The sequence below is a fragment of the Botryllus schlosseri genome, chromosome 14 (genome assembly GCF_051294905.1).
Source record: "Botryllus schlosseri isolate E-star chromosome 14, Bs_hap1, whole genome shotgun sequence".
Classification (NCBI taxonomy): Eukaryota; Metazoa; Chordata; class Ascidiacea; order Stolidobranchia; family Styelidae; genus Botryllus; species Botryllus schlosseri.
The window spans coordinates 10,861,629-10,882,226 of record NC_137249.1 but is presented as its reverse complement, the minus strand read 5'-3'; the positions used below and the strand labels follow the sequence as shown (position 1 = coordinate 10,882,226).

The 20,598-nt window shown below is 42.1% G+C and overlaps 1 protein-coding gene across 1 annotated transcript; it reads left to right on the top strand.

Moving 5' to 3' along the window:
- Nucleotides 1-2,768: 2,768 nt before the first annotated feature.
- On the top strand, nucleotides 2,769-20,480 carry LOC145455262 (uncharacterized). The gene is made up of 17 exons (XM_080333208.1): nucleotides 2,769-2,901; nucleotides 3,430-3,542; nucleotides 5,003-5,159; nucleotides 5,329-5,463; nucleotides 5,761-5,878; nucleotides 5,942-6,083; nucleotides 12,754-12,879; nucleotides 13,004-13,152; nucleotides 13,213-13,360; nucleotides 16,946-17,171; nucleotides 18,069-18,202; nucleotides 18,289-18,435; nucleotides 18,494-18,762; nucleotides 18,825-18,984; nucleotides 19,044-19,238; nucleotides 19,379-19,520; nucleotides 20,021-20,480. The coding sequence occupies exons 2-17, from the start codon at nucleotides 3,500-3,502 to the stop codon at nucleotides 20,331-20,333; spliced, it is 2,604 nt and encodes an 867-aa protein (XP_080189334.1). The 5' UTR covers nucleotides 2,769-2,901; nucleotides 3,430-3,499; the 3' UTR covers nucleotides 20,334-20,480.
- Nucleotides 20,481-20,598: the final 118 nt, after the last annotated feature.

Here is a 20,598-nt window from a genome sequence, read left to right as displayed (position 1 = left end):
ACATGCTTCGTCAATCGGTCAGCATTTGAGTGAAAACCTCGCCTGTGCACAGCACTATGATGACAATATGTTCACTGTCATTGCGCTTGGTAGGTCTTTGTTTCATCTAAAAGTGCTGGAGTCTACTATTATTCAGTTGAACAAACCTATTTTATGTAGACAAAAAGATTTTCTCTATAACCTACAAATTTCCCATTAGTTCATGTGTTTCGTGTATGTAACTGTTTATTTACGAATTGCGTTGCTACTATAGTACCGTATGTCCGTATACTTCATAGTTTGTTATTGTTGCCATTGGTACAATGCGAATTTCATGGTTTGTGATTTTGATGGTTGCGTCATACTTTGCCTTCTTGGTTTTGCTTTTAAATCTGTTCAAATCCCTTTAGTGTGCCGTTAACTCTTGAAAAGAGGCACCCGAAAAGTCTTCGAGTTAATAAATATTATTATACAATGGATATTGTATTGAAAGCTATATTCAAGTTCTGTACCACGAACCAGATATGCAATATTATTGTCAATGAACATGGTGCGACTTTGTTGACTGCCAATCTCCTGTTCCATTTCATGATATAGCGTACAAGTCGATTTGTGACCCTTCACGCCGCTAACGTTACTGAATGTTGGCAGCTCATCCGAATTCTCTTCACAAATCCATATTATCCTTTCAAATCGGCATGCTTTTTTCTAATATTGCCAAATCTCACCAGCTTTGGCATATGTCGAGCTTGCTCTGTGACAATACATTGCGTCCAGCGTACAAACCATCTGCCTGTTCAGAATTGTGCTACAGCACTAATGCATAGAACCACAAGGTGCAGAGTGACAGCGGATTTAATTTTTAGTTGTAAACTTTATTTCTGTCTGATAGGTAAGAGTAGTAGGCGCGTAAGTTACCGTGCTCACTGCTTAGTTGCTAGTCGAAAACGTCTGCTCAATTGCATATATTCTGGTGATAACCACATATCACGTGGTGGAATTCGCTAAGCAAAAGAGCTGTGTGTACTATATGACTATTTTTTATTTATCTTGACCTGGGATTGAACTCAGATATCCAGACCGCAAGGGCAGAAACCCTTATGAGGCAAAATCACATCGGAATAATCACAGTTTATGACTAATAAGTATCTTGGGGATTATACAATATGATTCATGTGGATATAACGAACATTTGATTGACATTTAATTCAGGTGTATACTTCAGTTCAGTTTCACTTTGACACAAGAACAGAATCAAAGATACAAAAGGGACAATTAGCCATGATGTCAGCAAATGCATGATTTTTAAATTGAGGTGTATGTCGATATCTTCGAAATCAGTACATAGTGTTATCCAAAACTTAGGAGTAAATCTATCATGATTATATATGAACAGACATTACGTTACGAGGAGCTTTTTATGGACTTATTGCGCTGTTGGTTTGTGATACATCTACTGCAGGTGCGGATGCGAGGTACCGCAACAAGTATGTTGGAAATAGCCTATATTTATTTCATTGATGGATAAGTCGCTATAGGTAATCGATACTAAGATCGTTGTATTCGTTTTAGTCGGATTTATTCCATGGACAGCAAACATATTATTGCTTTCGTGCTATATGCATTCATGCAATTATAACGCTTTGGGGATATTTATTATACCATTACAAATGATTTTTTTTCTCTATGGTCTATGTAGGCTAAATTATATATATAGCCCTACATCCAGGGTTATGTTTATAATACAAATGCATTTAAAACACAGATGTTCAAATCATGACACTTGTTGAAAACTTTGTTTTTTATTCGTGATCTCATGAAAATATGATATCTAAAATTACGATATTTCATTCATTTGTATACATGTGCATTCGCACAAACCTAAAGTAACCGAAAGTTATACTATACTTGTATCCAAGAAATAATTTCGGTGTACCTATATTTAGGAAATATTTCCACAAGACAAATCATTACAAGGCGTCGATGTACGACAACAGAGTGAGCTGCAATGAGCAGTTACCACATTGTCTGTAATGTTATCCGGATGAAAGTTTACTTGGCCTCATGCTCGGATTTGCAAAATCAAGAATAATGCATATTCAAAATGTGTTATAATGATAATTGTTCTGAAATCGCAACAGCTTCAGAAATCCACTAAAGCTAATTCCATGATATGATATCGCAAATCGGTACCTGTCGTCGATTTATTGAGTCATATGTTCAGGCCAAATTATCGAGTGTGACTATAGTCCCAATACAGGAATATCTTGGAACGTTGATACTATCCATATCTCATACCTCTCATACTTCCAGTATTTCCAGTGCAAGTAGCCGTCACAACTCACAATCATGCTGCATAGTTTTTCGAAAATAATGATATAGGTAGGGGGAGGCTACGATAACTTATAATAAGTTGATAAGTCATCGTAGGGTCTATACTGAACACGGTTTCGCAATATAAAAGACATCATTTATTTTGCAAAAAGACGTCTGTTTAAAACGTGTGTTTATCGCGCGATTTGTTTAAAATGCAACCCATATACCTCAAACCCTGAGACTATAATGAATATTACTAGAATTTGGTTCAGAACCATAGGTCTTATTTCGTGTTAGAGGGGCGCCAGCTTGGTGAACACTGAACAGGTTTACGACCCAGGTACAGCATAGCGAGGTCGATAGTTCTACCTACAGAATCATAATATCGTTGGATTATTTGTTGCAATTTGGGATACTTATACCTCGGTTACATTGCATCCAAGGTCGAGTCTCTCCTCAACTTTTATGGACAACATCAGACGATATAACAAAGACCAGCAGCGTTTTCTCCGCGCCTTTGTTGGCTTTTGAGAAGCAGAATTCCGAAGTTGAAGCTAGAAAAATTGCATCTTTGAAGCATCCCCATATATTATCATACATAAGCAGGTATATTTCGTGGACAAATATGTGTCGGTATTGCATAGTGTTGGTATATATCCCAGAGGTGGTCAGTAGCGAAGTACTTCTACTTTTTGAAGTACTTGAAGTAGATTTTGCCTACTAGTTCTAGCTACTTGACAGTTTTCAGTTTTTTAGGCAAACATAGGCGTAAAATACCTACTTACTTACTTACTTGTGAACTGCCACTCCTACTTCTACTTGAGTAGAAATTCCGGGGTTACTTCTACTTCTACTTGAGTAGCGACGGGGACTACTTTGACCACCTCTGATATATCCTGCTAGCAGTATATGTAGAAATCAAGCTATATAAACATATATCAGCACGGTATTATCTAAATTGAAAAATATTGATATATTGATTTGTCGATATACTGTGTGACGATTCCCAACATCCAAAACTTCTCAAAATCGACATTTGCTCCCCAATATCGACTCTATGATCATGGGGATAACTAGTACGCATCATTTCGATTCGATTTTGCAATGTTACTTTTTGTCATCTTCGTTATACAGCAACGATGCGCGACGCGAGATTATTGCAGTTGATACAGGAAGAGGTAATATCGTGTCATATAGTCTCAGGATGGGTAAATTCTCAGGTCATTTCGGTGGGCCATCAAAACAAGGTAAGCTAAATTACTTTCTGGTCAGTTATAAGGGATATAGGAATAGGGATCTTAAATTCGCTCATATATAATTGATCTCACGCACCTACTACGGCAAGCTTGAATGCCGTCACCCGTGATCAAATGCCCAAAGTGCATGAGTGGACGTCCCATAATAGCCTTCGGGTTAACGCTGCGAAATCCCAATTATTGGTCGTGAACTCCTGCGATAACCTAACCGTTGACATCGCTGGCCAACCAATTTCCAACACTAAAAATGCCAAATACCTTGGTGTTTTACTGGATTCGGACATGTCCTGGAAGAGTCACATACAATCACTCAAACCACAACTATCGAAGGTATGTGGTCTATTTCGCCGCCTTAGCTACACTCTGCCAGTCAGCGCGCTGTTGATACTCTTCAACACTCTATTCCTATCAAAGTTACAATACGGAATTCTTTGTTGGGGTGCTGCCTGCAAGAATACAATTGACCCACTGCAAAAACTTCAAAATCGAATCATCCGTATCATTGCCAAAGCCCCACGGGGGCCTGGATGTGCAACTGATAAATCGCTTCTCAAAAGATTTGGTGTTCTAAACTTAGAAGATATGAGAAAGCTAGAAATTGCCAAGTTTATGTATCAGTTCCATTGCGGTCAATGTCCCTCAAATTTCAACGACTACTTCACCTCGGAGACAAAAGCGCACAAGTACAGCACACACGCGTCATCGAAGAACAACTACCATATGATCAGGACTGAATACAAGAAAACGCATTGCTCTATCAAGTATGCCGGACCCCAATTGTGGAACAGCATCTCTCCGGCTATCCGACAGTCGTCGAGCATGTCCGCATTCAAGTCGAAATACAAGCAATTTCTTCTAAATCAATTCTAGCCAGTCTTCAGGATTACCGGACCACGACCTAACATCGACCTCGCCCTCCGACACATGCCACCTCATTTTGTCGCTTGCGTCTTATATTCTCTGCATTACTTTTCATTCAGTGTGCATGCCTCTTATTTACTTCGCCAAGGCTAAGGTGGGTGTCTGATCTTAATGGCTACTCCAAGTTGTTTCGACACCTTCCTATCTTTTCATTGTATCGCAGTCTTGTGATGTTTTGAAACGATGAAAATATTAATAAACCTGATTGATTGCGCTGTACGATAAAGGGGTATTATAAATTTATATAGGCATAATATATGGAAAATTCGTCTCATCACCAGCATCAGTTTATTCCTAAATTTTTAATAAAATCAATTCACCACAAGATTTGCGATATAATAAAGATATAGGAGGGTATACAGAAAAACGATTTGGAGTAGTCGCTTAAACAGACACTCACATCGTCTCGTGCCGCATAATTGCAAAAATTCCATTTTGCCGAAAAGGGAGACTATATTGGATAGTCCGTATAGTAAATGTCAACAAAAATAAGGGATGGTGCCGAAACTATACAACACCTTTCTATTTAGTATCTGGAATTTCCGTTGACTGGTCTACTGGAAACATATACTGGTCTGACGCGGGAAGAATGCTAATCGCGGCTTCCAACTCAAAGTTGGAGTACATGACCAAGATCATCAGTGATATATCTGGTCCGAAGGGTGTTGCTGTCTACCCTCAGAAAGGGTATATGCATTTACAATTATTAGTTTTCATTGGTGAGGTAGACCTAATCCGTTATCGAGGGACGTATGGGGACCCCTCAGGGGTGCGGACTGCGAACACACCGTCAAGAGCGGTGACTCTGGAACGAATTTAATGCGTGGATGTAAAATATGTATGTATTTATATTTAGGCTATTATTTTGGAGCAAGGATTCGGCCGATAGAGGTGAAATCTGGAAGAGCACACTATCCGGCCACAAACGCATAAAAGTGCACTCTTTCTCAGGATCGATAATCACGATGTCTTTAGATCCGGGATCAGGAAGGTATATAGACACAATAAACATCGGGGCTTATCAACTTTTGTGGACCATATTCGTTGAAAAAAAACATTAAACGGAATTCTCGCCGGGCTTAACTGTTTTCCAGTGCTAATTTATACTGACCACTCATTTTTGGTCAGCAATAGGATGGCTTTTGTTTCGTAATCTGTCGATGATATCTGATTATGAGACAAACCAAAACCTATCGGGACCCCGAATGAAGCCGTCACCTCCCACACTCTCGAGAAGCCCTGCTATACAGGACTATATGTGCCTTCGTTTAAGTTGTTTATTGATCAGGTTATACTGGATTGAACATAAAACTGGGTCGGTCTGGTCTACCGGCTCAGATGTAACAAACCATGCCGTCATGGTGTACTCTGGGAAAGAATTCATCACAGGTGTAGCCGCTCATAATGTTAGTATCGGTGATAATCTTCGTATATAATGTCGATGAAAATCTAGAGCTCCTACTTTTCAGGGGCTGATTTTTATGGCAAAATATGCCAACCGAAGCATCACAGTTATCAATGAGTCGACAAAAGCCGTCGTGTCGTCAATGACGGTTGCTAATCCACTTGGTATCGTGATATCTGGTGGGGAATATCAGGAAACGTTTCGCAGTATGTATATTACCATTTAACGATTTTGAGCTAATGTAGCCGTCTTTGATGCATGATGCCAGCTATAATAGTTAATTATTCGGTACCACCCGACGAAGAACGGCGACTGCAGAATGAATTTATATTTTCCAAGTTATATTTCTATATATAGGTCCGTGTAGGGTTGCATTTCAAACAAAACTCAATTTAAAACAAACATGTTTAAAACATGGACCTTGTTAAAAACGTGTTTTTATTGGTTTATTTGTTTTTATTAGTCACGGTCACGAATCTTTTATTTTGACGTCACTGTAGAATGAATTCGACAATTGAAAATATAGGGTGAATATGGCTGCTTTGTCGAAAAAGTCGTCCGACCCTGTCTTAAACGGACCATAAAATATCTTTGACCCGGTCTACATTGTAATGTATCATTCTTGCGGTCGGCGGTCATTATCATCAGAACATCTATTCCAGTGGTTCCTAACGTGGGAGATATCGGCCCCGGTGGGCGATTTTAAGAAACAAGGGGGCGAAAATATCAAAGGGGGCTACTGGGTGACGATGGGAGACGAAAATGTTAAAACGTGCTGCGAGATATATTTAATTAACACGGCCAAAATATACACGTTAGGGCGGCTTATTCTGCATATGACACGAAAGTTGACTAAAAAAAGGGTCAACTCAACGGAAAGTAGACGCGCAAACCGGTTTTCCGAGCAACTATACTCAGAGAAAAGGCCATTTCTTAGTCAATTCACCAGCGATCAGAGTTAGGTGGATAAATTTCCCGTATATATGTCCTCTTTTTCGTATCCGTAAATATTGGGGGGCAAAATTTGTGTCGATCTTGATGAGGGGGCGATGATTCGAAAAAGGTTGGAAACCACTGATCTATTCCGTAACAATGATCTATATTCTATAACTACATTATTATTATTATTATAGATGGTAAAAAAATGGAAGTGGCGCATATCACCGATGAAGGTCTGGTGCACCACGTGCAAGGTTAATCGTAAAGAATAGTCAATTCAGGACAAATACAAATGAAAAGGTTGAGAAAATCATAGCAATATGTTACAAGAATCCACAAATTCGATGACAGCCGTAAAAAGTAGCGGGTTAACTAAAAGGTTATAAGTACTGAACGCAAGATGTAGTCCCTCACAATAGTGTTTTACCGTGCGTCTATGGTGAGCGTATTTACAACATGACAAAAGAAAATGTTCGACGGTGTCTGGTACGAAACAGAAATCACATAAAGGAGAGTCTATACACCCAATTTTAAACAGATGCACATTCAGCCGGCAATGACCGGAACGAAGGCGAAACAAAATATTCTCATGCCGGCGCGATATTCCATCTGACGATATTCGGTCGAATATGGAAGTTTGAAAAACTCGATAGTGACATCCTTTTTCATTGTTTCTGTATTCCGTGTCCCATCGCGATCGGATGGACTTCCGAATCGCGCTTTTCGCATCTGAAAACTGAATCGTTGGTGACCAAAGAGGTGGAGGTTGAGAGGCTGCTGTCCGTGCTAATTCATCCGCAATTTCATTTCCGTGAATGCCGCTGTGACTGGGTATCCAGCTGATGGCTACGTCGATGCCTGCCCGTTTGATCTGTTCAAGATAAGGATACATTGCATTAAGGATATGACTAGGCATGTCTAGCGGCTCGCCAATGGTCTGTATTGCGCTGAGGCAATCACTAAGTATGACGAATTTGTCTGTGCTCAAGCCGTTCTCTATTATCCATGAAAGTGCATACATGATCGCATCCAATTCAACAGTAATTACCGACTTCAATGGTGAGCAAGTTTGCGAATATTTCATTAGCTTCTGGGGTATGTAAACACCGTAACCAGTGGCAGTGGACGTTTTTGAGCCGTCTGTGTATACTTCAATATATTGGTCACAGACTTCGAACAGAAAGTCTTTGAAGATAGAATTTACTTTATGTGGGGTATCCAGTCTGGATATCACGCCACACAGTTGCGTGTGGACGTTTAGTGGGCTAACCGACCACGGCTCTCGAAAAGTAGGATAGCGCTGGCGAACACTGAATTCCGCCAAGATTGGCGACTTGGAAACTATATTGAACGTGACGAAATTCGGCTTAGTGAGACTGTATAATTCTTCCCATGAATCCTCTAATAGTCCCAACGTCGGGTGGGATCCAGGTGGATGTCTAAGAAGATGACAACGGTATACGCTACAAAGATACTTATGCCTCAAATGGAGAGGAAACTCATTACAAGAGGCCTCAAGTACGCAAATAGGTGTACTGCGCATGGCGCCGCAGCAGAGACGTAAAGCCTGGTTCTGGACGACTTCGATTTTGTTGATGTGGCACTTAGGGGCAAAAAAATACGCTGGCATCCCATAATCAACGACGGATCGTATAACTGACCTGTATAGGCGGAGGAGAGATCTCCTGTTCGCACCCCAATTAGTGCTTGTCAATGCACGGAGTATGTTTAATCGTTGACAGCATTTCTTGACGATGTTTGTTATGTGATCCTTGTATGACAAGGTCTTGTCGAATGTAACCCCCAAGTATTTAAAACTGTTAACGAGCTCAATTCTGTGATTTTCGATCGTCAACGATATTTCTGGAATATTACGTTTCTTACTAAAAACCAAGGCAACCGATTTGCTTTTTGAGAGAGTAAACCCCCATTGATCACACCATTTCTGGACTGTATCGAGAGAGGTCTGAAGGGATGATACAAGAGAGGGTATTGAGAGTCCACTTTCCCAGATTGCGGAATCGTCTGCGTAGAGGCCAATCTGGCTGGGTATCCAAGGTGGCAAGTCGTTGAGCATGACAGTGAAAAGCAAAGGACTAAGAACAGTACCTTGTGGAATTCCGTTTTCTAGGTGGCCGGTGTCCGATAATGAGACCCCTACTCTAACCTGGAAGGTTCGGCCGTTGAGAAAGTTTGCTATCCACTTCAACATTCTACCTCTAATGCCAAGTTGCGAAAGCTTGTGTAATAATCCGCTACGCCACACCATGTCATACGCGCGCTCGAAATCCAAAAACACGGCCACTGTTGAACGCTGGTTATTTATCGCTTTGTAAGCTGTATCATGCATTCGCATGATGTGATCGAGGGTGCTACGTCCTTCCCGGAAACCAGATTGAGAATGATGGAGCAGACTTTGTGATTCTAGGAACCAACGCAATCTGCGGGCAATCATTACTTCGAACACTTTCGACAGATGGCTCGTAAGCGATATTGGACGGTAAGATGTTGGGTCCGACGTATCCTTTCCAGGCTTCAGTATCGGAATAACGATAGAGTGTTTCCAATCACGAGGAATCTGACCTTTTATCCAGGATTTATTGAACAGATTCAGTAGCCGCGACGTGGCAAAGCGAGACAAGTTCTTCAGCATGGCGTAACATATCGAATCCTCTCCCGGGCACGAGTCCCTACGGCTATGCACCGCAGAACGTAGTTCGGCGAGGCTGAAAGGCATGTTGATTGCAAGTTCGTTACCACTTTCGAATCCTGGAATGATATCATTGCTTCTCATGAACTCCAACTGATTAGATTGGAATGTTGAGGAGTAATTATGATTGCTAGAGACGTCGGAAAACACTGATGAGAAAATTTGTGCTTTAGATCTGTCGTCATGGTAACTGTTGTCCCCGGAGTACATCGTCGGCATGGTTCGAAGTGACGTGGAACCGGACATGGCTGCAATTGTTTTCCAAATCCTAGAAGAGCTCGTTTTCTGATTTACCGAATCACAGAAAGCCTCCCAGCATTTTCGTTTAGCTGATAATATTACTTTGCGGCATTCTGATCGCATTTTCTTGAAATTTATCACCTCTGTCATGGCAAACGTTCTCTTCATTTTTTGAAAGGCGGCTTTTTTGCGGCGTACTGCGCGGGCACAGTCTTCGTTCCACCATGGGACTGGTATCTTAGTAGAAGCGCGCGATCGAGGTATTGAAATTTTTGCTGCCATTTTCAGACAATTTGCAATCTCGCTGTTAAGTTGTTCCACATCACCTGAACTAAATTCACCTATCATGTTGTCCACCGATTTAGAGAATTCCAACCAGTTTGCTCGTTGCAGGCACCACTTTGTTGGTCTTGTTTCACTTCGGTTTTGACCTATATTACAATAGGTGAGAACTACGAAGTGGTCGCTTCCTAAAAGGTGTGGTGAGACCGTAGTGCGGCATTTGTGGGCGATACTTGGTGAAGCAAGCGTCATATCGATGAGAGACCATCGATGCTCGGCGTTTACGGACAGATTGATCCTGGTTGGTTGAGAGGTGTTTACTGCAACGATGTTGTTTCTGTCTATAGCTTCGTAAAGACGGCTACCACGCTGGTTGTTTGTATGACTCCACGACCAATGGTGGGCGTTGAAATCTCCGCATACGACACTGCGAGATGGTAGGCAGTCGAGAAATGACAAATCATTCGTTTCTAGTCGACAGTCGGGAGACACGTAGACGTTGAATATCGCCGTGGTCCCAACTTTTACACAAAGTAGTTCGAAACATTGCGACGTTATAGATGGGTCCTCAGTTGAGCTTAGCGCTTCGGAGACGAATGTTGCGAGACCACCTTTATGGACGGTATTGTCCCTTCTAAATAGTTTGTATCCTTTTAATTTGGGCTTGTATTTAGCAATAAGATGGGTCTCCTGAAGTACTATAACGTCCGGTTTATGATCAAGGGATGTCAGGAAATTTTTGAACTCGTATAGCTTGCGGTAAATACCGCGGCAATTCCATTGTAGCACTGCGAGTTGTTTATGCGTCATGGCTGCCAGTATCCTTTCCCTGCTGATATTGGTCCACCAAATTTGACGAGCCCTGGAGCGCGGTAGGGGAGATCTCGTGGCCTAAATAGCTACTGGACACTTTGGCCACTATGTTGAATATATCGGTGTCTCCACACTTGGATGCAGATATTGTTAGCTGAACAATTTGTGCAATCATTGCTAGCAGTTGTACGGTCTCGATTTTCGGTACTTCATTGTCATTGCTTCTAGGAACAGTGCTCACGGGGTTCAATGACACCTGTGGAGATGGTGACATATTTCCACGTTGAAGATGTCTAAGATCGCCATCGTTTTGTGCTGGACGCGCTGCGGGGCCGCGAACTTTCTTACTATTTGGGGTAGAGGCTGCCTTGTGTGCGTACGAGACTGCACTGTTATCACATTGAATATTTGGTGTTGCTGGCTGCGTGCGAATGAAAGTCCTAGCTTCGTCGTATGTAATGTTCGAGCGTTCTTTCACGACCTGAATCTTGGCCTCTTCTCTATACGTCGGACATCCTGCGTAAGCGGCGCTGTGCGATTGATGGCAATTAAGGCATTTCTTATCATTGGGACAAGATTCGTATTTGTGGTCTCGACCACCGCATTTTGTGCAACTGTGTTTACCTCTACATGCTTTCGCTGTATGTCCGTACCGATTGCAATTAAAGCACCTTGTTGGAGGCGGATTGTAAGTATGTGTTTTGAAGCGCAAATACCCGAAGGTAACATACGACGGAGTCTGCTCGGAATCGAAACCAAGTAGAACAGTCATGCTTGCCACAAGATCCTTATCAGACCTCCTTTTAAGTCGCTTCGTGAACGTGACCTGGAAAGAGTTCAACTCCTCTAACAATTCGGAATCCGATATGTCAAAGGGTACGCCCTTTATAACACATCGGGAAGCGCACGGTTTACGATAATCACGAATCGAAGCCTTGATCGGTATGCTGGTTTGTGTGACGGTGTCCTTGATGTGGTCAGATTCTAATATTAGTTTAACCTGCCTTTGATTGTGGCATTTTATAGCAATGTCTCCGGACGGTAAGGGTTTTATTTCGTCGTAACTGCCTATAAGGGAGTGCAGAGCCCTGTTTACCTGGGTGGGATGATAGCGGGTCATACGTCTATCCTGCCCGGATATTATGATCTGAAGATCGGTTCTACCTGCAGGAGTGGACTGCTGTTGAGGTGTGATTACGGCAGCAGTCACCGATTCGGCTGCTGAATAAGATGCCGTGGTCTGGGTTGAAGTATTTTTATCATTACCATTACTGGCGCAAGGAGCCGTGGAATTTCTATTGTTAGCCGGTCGGAAGGTTCGATGTTCAGGAGGGGTGGATATAGAAGCATATCCCCTTGCTGGAACCTTAACTTTTGAACGCGATGTGCTATCGTCGCTATCAGATGAGATGGGGTCTGCTTTACGCTTTTCTGAAGATACGCCGTCCATCTTCTACCCTAATGGTAGTGAGGAGGCAACGATATCAGGCAGATATCGTCTAGTGCTGACACTACACTACGCTACACTAGTAAAAGGAAAGATCTTACCGTAATGTAAATCCTATCGTAGAACCTCTTGCTACTCGTGGCGCAATCCACTAATTACCTGACGCGAACAAGAGACCTCCGCACTCGACGAGGGTCTGAAGCGAACTGTCTATAACTACATACTATAATTGTTGCACCGACGACGATCTCGAGGGTTCCAACCACGAACCATTCCCTATCGTGTACAACTCCGTGCGCTAATTCTACGTGTTTGTTTTTTTCGAAAGTATTTACACAGCTATAGGATACTTAAACGACTTTTGAAGAAAACAATAATTTTTTTTGGCATATTATGTGTTTTAAAGTGTTTTTAAACATCATTTGTTTTAAATGCTACGCTATAGGTCCGTGTGACATTAGGAACGGTGATTGCGAAGAATTTTGCTTTCCTCAGCCCCCCGGAAACGTCAGGAAATGTGGCTGTTCGATCGGTCTCCGTTTGTCAGCGAATGGTACCAATTGCGAGACAGGTGAAGTGATATTTGTTGCGGTATCGCACTATTGTAAGCGCATTCCGTCCCAGTATATTGTCTGCGACTATGTTACGTGAATCGGGGCATGCTATCACCATGCAATCAGTATTTCTTTCCAAAGACTTGATAAAGGGAGATTTTTTCATTATCGCCGATTCGGATATTCGATTTATCATTCAAATATCAGCGGATGGGTCCCGGTATAGCCGGTTGAATCTTCCCAATGTAGAAATACCTGTTCAAGTGGAGTTCGACAGTGAAACCAAGATGGTGAGATGATATTGCCACCCACGTCTATCTTTTGGGAATCAACGACATTGCTATTATAAGGTATATTGGACTGATATTGGAACCAAATCGGTAAATACCGCTAGTTGGGAAGGTACAAACTACAAAGCTCTTGCCACGGAGAATGTACTGCAACCCACTGGACTGGCACTGGATAGCATTTCTAAAAATGTATATTGGACTGATGAAGGTATGGATATGCCCAATTGCCCATATTGTGACTATATAGGGTTGCATTTGAAACAAAAATCAATTTGGAACAAGCATGTTTAAAACAGGGCCCTTTTTTGAAACATGTTATATAATCGTGACCAGGGCCGTAACAGCACTTCGTCAGGCCCCCCAAAAAAACCTTCGTCTTGGGCCCCCCATAGGCTGATAAACCTAACCTATGGGGGGCTTCGCCCCCCAGACCCCCCTAAGCCTGTGCGCTGTTTCCCGCTACTTATCCTCTACATTGGCTGTCCATTCTGTGTGTCAGTTTTTCTCGCCTGAACGCGCGAAGCGCGAGAAATTTTTATAGTTCGATGACTGAATCGATCAATATGATCGGGAATTGCATATGTATTGCAGTTAGTTTTTACCCTCTCTCTGCTCACGTAATCGGATTTACCGGTAGAGCTGAGTGAGGGGTGTTCGAAAAGGTAGGAACCCTCAATAATAATTATAAGCATCTCCGGGTGTATACCCGTTGCCAAGAACGAAACAACACTTCGTCACGCCCCCACCCCCAAAAAATAACTTGAGTCATGGGCTTCCATAAGGTGATAAACCGGCCCCCATCACGTTGTTTGGTTTTTGAACGAAATTATAGTGGTACCGTTTCGTGAGCCAGCGAGCCAGGTGCGCAAATTTTTGATAAGTCATGATAAATCGGTCAATAAGGTCGGTAATTGCATATATATTGTTATGAATTTATTGTCCTATGTACTCATATTTACCTGGATAGCTAGGTGAGGTGTCTTCGAAACTGTAGAGTCCGTAAATAATAATTAAACATATTCGGGTGGGCGGACCCGTTGGTATGACTTCGTTGCATGATGTTATTTCGTGACCTCCTGTCTATCAAAAAATATAGAATCGGCCAAACGTACTAAACTAAAAGTTCACACGATTTCAAATTGGTATTTCTTCGCTGCCATATAATTTTTCCCTGCGGGATGGTATTTGTCTTGTGAGGTTCAGATTGCCAAGACAGAAACATTCGGCGCCAGTCAATTAAACCTATGTGTATTTTGTATGCCTATATATAACGAAGTTTTCGGTCATTATAAGGGCAGTCCCTTTCGGCCAAGGTTTTCTCGCCGGCGATCGTTCTGGCACACTTCTTGGAGTCGCATATTACATGGCCTAAAACTTTATGTCTTGGTGCGTCGTGGCGCGGCAATAGCCAACGCCGATATGCCCATTTCTATAAATGTTGCGTATTTTTTGTTCGGGGAAGAGTACCCAATAATCAAGATATTTGGCAACCTGAAATCGCGCGCAGCGCGAAAAATTTTTGATAAAGTTCCACGAATTAAAAAAAAATACTCTATAATTTATGCTAATTCACAAAATAATTTTGGGCCCCCTTCGAGCTCGGCCCCCCCCCAATTGGGGAATTTGGGGTGCGGCAGTTACGGCCCTGATCGTGACGTTATAGTAGATTCACATTGACAGTTGAAAGTATAGGGGAAATATAGCTCCTTCGACGAAATATATACGTACTATAGCTGTTGAACCGACTATTTTGAGGGTTCCAACCATCCCGTACCGTATACGTCGGCTATATCGGGTGGTAATCGTCCGTAGAGGCTCATACAACATGTTTTTGGAAAGTATTTACACAATTATGGCATAATTATACAACTTTTTAAAAAAACATTTTTTAAATGCCTTTGTTTAAAACACTATTTAATACAGAGGTCTCAAACTCAAATGTGCTTGCGGGCCAATTTCCTACTTTTTGATGGCGCCGCGGGCCGCATCACCAATAATAGGGGAATTCAATGTATTTCAAAGTAGGTCTCATTTCCGGATCTCGAGCATAGTCCTACTCCTGATAACTAGGCTATATTGATCATGTCATTACCGAAGTCAAATAGAATCAGAGTTTGATTTTACCTTCGATGTTGGAACAGATCAATAACAACTTGAACATAATAGAAATGTGCAATCGCCGTGTTACAGCTGCGAAGCGTAGGCTACGACTAGTTAATACTCGCCACATTAAATTAGCGATAATAGCATATATAAAAATACCTAAGAGGACACAGGATGTAACCAACTATACATCAAAGGGGCAACATAATGCCAATGGCGGTTGCCATACCTATACCTCCTTAGATATCTAAATAAGCTACGCAACGCAAGCTACGACCTTTTGATATTTTACTATTTCTCCTAAGTTTGTTCATAGTGTCCTTATGGTGGGGACACAAGCAAATCTCACGGCTCAGTGAAATTGGTCTACGTCACACACACACTTTCCATTTGGTCATGGGCAATTTGACGGTAATTTCGACCGGCTTGTCCAGCATTAAATTTGATAAAACGGATATCAATGGAAAGCTACCACGGTACTGATTGCGAAAATATAAATTTTATTCTGTTCGTGGCCCTGGAACTCGCCAAAATAAGCCTCGGATGTTGTATTGTAAGTGAGTTTGGTATTGTGATGCAACCATGCCGTCTGAGCAGCCAAGGAGCAAATGCGCACGAGATTGAGTGTGTGAATGCTCAATCGCTTGCGCAGCAAAGGCCGATACACTTGCAGCTTGCGGTGGTCCTCACCGGCTCCCAGACGACATTGCTGCGACACAATACCAAACTCACTTACAATGCAACTTTCAAGGCTTATTTTGGGGAGTTCCAGGACCACAAGCAGAATAAATATATATTCTCGCAATCAGTACCGCGGTAGCTTTCGATTGATACCCGTTTTATATGATTTCATGCTAGGCAAGCCGCTCAAAAATTAGCGTCAAATTGCCTTGGCCAAATGGAAAGTGTGACTTACACCAATTTCACTGAGCAGTGAGATTTTCTTGTGTCCACACCAAATAGGACACCATTGTTTGTTGCGTGCGTGGTTGTACCAAGTCACGGCATTCCGAGTCACAAAAGTCCATCTCAGATTGTAACGTTTGACGCGACGAGTACACGAGTACGAGTTATTCTACAGAAGGTCGCGCCCAAGTCCAAATCACAATTTTCAGTCACGAATCATCAACGGGTCATGTTTTACCATCATAAACAAGTAATTTCACGTAATAGTTGATTATCCACTGCGTGGTAACACTTTTGAAAGTGATGTATTAGTAAAGTTTAATGAGTAGTTTCAGGCTTCTGGAGTTGTTTTAGAGCGAATTTTAAGTTCTCTCAAATTAAAAAAAAATGGTAGGTAAATATTGTCGAATACTTCGAAATCCAAAATGCCGTCGCGGGCCGCACAAAATGGTCTCGAGGGCCGCATGCGGCCCGCGGGCCGCGTGTTTGAGACCTCTGATTTAATACATGTTTTAAATAACCATTTGTTTTAAATACAACCCTAATTGTGACGGTAAACCGTTTAAACTACCCTATATATGCTATGAAACTCGCCTTTCCGCAACATGACGAAAAACTGAAACATTACTGATTATTTATTTTGTAGCATTACGGATGAAGTTGGCGCTTTAGTGTGTTTCTGATGACTAAGCTCGATTAACTGCTTTTTGGATAGTACATTGTAGCATATAAGTTTATATATAAAAATCCGTCTTCTGGCACACTCTTAACACTCGTTTTGCAGGAACCAGAACAATAAGTGTAGTAAAGGTGGATGGGACTCACAGAAAAACCATATTGACTGACAATCTCAAATCACCTCGCGGATTGACGATTGATATGTTCCTTGGATTGATGTGGTGGACTGATTGGACGAAGCAGACGATTGAGTCCGCGCATTTGGACGGCAGTCATCGAAAAGTAATTATTGACAGAAGCGTCGACTGGCCAAACGGAATAGCTGTGGACAGGTATATGAAGGTGCCGTGATCAAATTCCGACTCGTGTTTAATATCAGAGCAATCTCATGGTGCTGTTCTTGCATATTAACAAAGCAGAATCATATTGTACCTGAAAAAGCATTCGTCACGGCAGTAAAAATCAAGACAACTGCGCAGATTTTGATGCCATTTCTACATGACACAGCCCCCCATATAATATTTTAAAAACAGAAGCTTTAGTTTAGGTACAAAGACAAAATATTTGGTATGAGCACAGGCGTATCAATAGTGATGACATATGTAGGCTACTTCCTATCCTTTTGAGTGTGTTCGAGCGAGATAGTGTAATGGTGATGCGTCCGGCTTCGTGATCGGTAGGCCGTGGATTCTATTTCCGGCCGGGTCAGGCCAAAGACTGGAAAACTGGAATCCGCAGCTCTCCTGCTAGGCGCTCAGCATTCATGGATAGCATCGAGGAAAAAACGGGGTCTATAGGTGACCTTGCGGTCGTCATCAAAGCATCTCGATGGTGCAGGCGAAAACGAATACCAATTCCCTCGCTCTCTCTCTATTGATATTGTTACCGCGATTTTAACGAGACAATTCATTGATCCCCCTATCCTCATCGATCCGTGATCTTCTATTATTTTTCGGACTGTAGTTGTTTGTGCACATAAGCTCATAAGCGCATAAACGCATGCCACTCGCTCCATGCTAACCTCTCGTCCTGCGATTTCAAAGCTTTTTTTACCTCTGGTCCTATTTTGTCACGTGGCATTTGTAGTATATGTACTATTTCTTATCTGTACTTTCCATCATTAGTTCATTGCACGTTGATTGCACTCACTCTCCTTACGTAGTAGGCTATGTAGCATATTCCATCAGTCAAATTTTATGAAGCATGAAATGGAAATATTGTTAATTTAGAAACGAGAAGCATCTGTATTGGGTTGATGCCCGTTCCGATGCCATCTACGTGTCGGATCTGGAAGGCAACAATAGACGAGAAGTACAAAATTTTACGAAGAATGCTCATACGTTTGGTATAGCCATTACAGAAGGTAACGTCCTTCCGTTCAGGAATGCGATGCGCTCTTGCAATACATATATATATATGTAAACAATTGATATTTTGTTCCCCATACAGCCCATCTGTATTGGACCGATTGGAACGAGCCTAGCGTGATGCGGATCAGGAAAAGTAAACGCGGCGTTAGCCCGGAACCATTTGGACCCAATATTTTCAGCAAAATATGTGATATTCATTTCGTGCCAAATGAGCTAACAATCCCAGGTGGGTCAAAATCTTCCGGTACCAGGCGATTTGCGATGATATCGGTCGCGTTTTTCAGTTCACCATCCTTGCTCAAAGTACAGCAACAACTGCACTGATATGTGTATTCCAGTGCCGGAGCCTTCGGTTGTTTACGGTGTGGATTCGATGAACAAGGACCTCAAAGGATTGTGTACTTGTGGAAAACATATTAATAGCGAATGTAATGCTTCAAAACGGACCGCAGCACCACCGGTACCCACACCACCAGTCACGGAGACTGAATGTCAACAAAATATAACAGTTGTAGCACCTCATTGTGAAGATTCTGTTTTGATGAACTATAGTGTAAGTGCCGTAAGTATATATTCGCATGTCTCAATCGAACAGTTGTTCTATGTATTATCCAGTCGGACTTTAGCAACTATACAAGCCTAGCGGGCGCGCGGTCATCCAAGCGTAGCCGTCAACTTCCAAGCCGCTTGAAGGAGGGCACGCACCGACAAAAATATCAATTCAAAGACTCGATGGGGAAAGTAGTCGATTGCCAATTTTACGTTATCGTTGAGGGTAATCTGCATTGCCTAACGGAAAATTTCGAGCGATATTTAATATATACATTTCCACAGTCTTATCCTGTAACAACGTAAATGACTATGTCGCGCAGTTCGAGAATCTAAAAGTGGCATATGCAACGTGTGGAAACAGATTTGGCTCAGTTGTAGATTTGAGCTGTTCAGACGGGCTGCAACTGATCGGGTCTGAGTATCTGACCTGCAAGATGAATGGTGAATGGGCAGGTCAAGCCACTTGCGTTCCCGAAGGTATGCACCGTGTCCGGGTGACATTCACCAGTAACCTGAATCTACATATCACCCTGGTCAACGATCACTAATCAGCTTGTTGCATTGATTTGCAATTCTTGATCTTTATCGGCTAATCGTCCGTTTAATATTCTTTTGAGGTAATGCTGGACCGTCATCAAACATCACCGGAGGAAAAAATCTTCTTGCCGGAATAAAAATGGATTTAATCTCACTCGTGATCCCAATTGTCATGGTTATTATCTTGATCGTTGCGTTACTTATCGGGTATAGACGTTGCAGGTAATTTAACCATAAACCATCGGTACTTGTATAAGCCTATAGCCTACGTATCTGCCCAAGACACAGAATTTACGAATCGACGCAAATGTAATGTATGAATTGTATGGATGACTCCCAATTATATTAACACTAAGCACTATATGTATGTCGTGTACTTGACACTGCACACAGGCACAAGTTCAAAAGACACCAACATTTTTCAAGATCATCTAATTAAAAATCTGAATCCAATTCGTAATTTTAAATCCGATTCACCCCGGGAAAATCTCCGGAATTTCAACTTCAAATCCATCCTGCTAATGTCTGTTGTGGATGTAGATTCAGACAAGTAGACTATGGACATTGAACAACGACGATATCGATGTAAGAATATAATGGGGATGTGCTTCCGATATGATGACGTCACACCCAAATTATTACGGCACTTCCGCAGTACCGTACTAATTTTTTAAGTAGGCTATCACAAAACTAGGTTTCAATATGAACGTTATTCTACGCAGGAAAACAAAGTTACGCTTTCCAAGACAGCAGCGTCACGAGCTTAACACAATTTCAAGAGATGTGGAGCAACCACGGATGCGATCGGTTACCCCACGACCCTCACCGCGCTGTGCGACAAATCGCGCCTTTCAGGAGATAGAGCAAAACATCATAACCAACGCCAACGCAGAACTCCCCACCATCTCCACCACCGCTACCGACCGCGAATGTAATGTGCTGCGTAACGAAGCGATCTACAGCGAGCCAGAAGGAAGCGACGTCTACGCTACCACGAGTCGAAGTCCATCTGTATTGGGAGCAAGGCCAACCTGAAGTCTATATTTCAGCTAGCCTGACACGGATTCGTGCCCGAAAACAGCCATCCTTGAATTTGATATCGAGGAACAATTGTGAGATCAATGGACTGTACTTTATTATTCGCACTGAATAAATCGGGGCCTGTATTCGCTAATCTCGAAAGCATCGTGTGTAATTTCTAAAGTATCAAAACCGGCGGCTTTGTTTGATGAAATCATTCTCGAACAGGATTAGCTATGCTTTTGAGCCGTACGGCATAATTGAATGCAACGAAAAATCG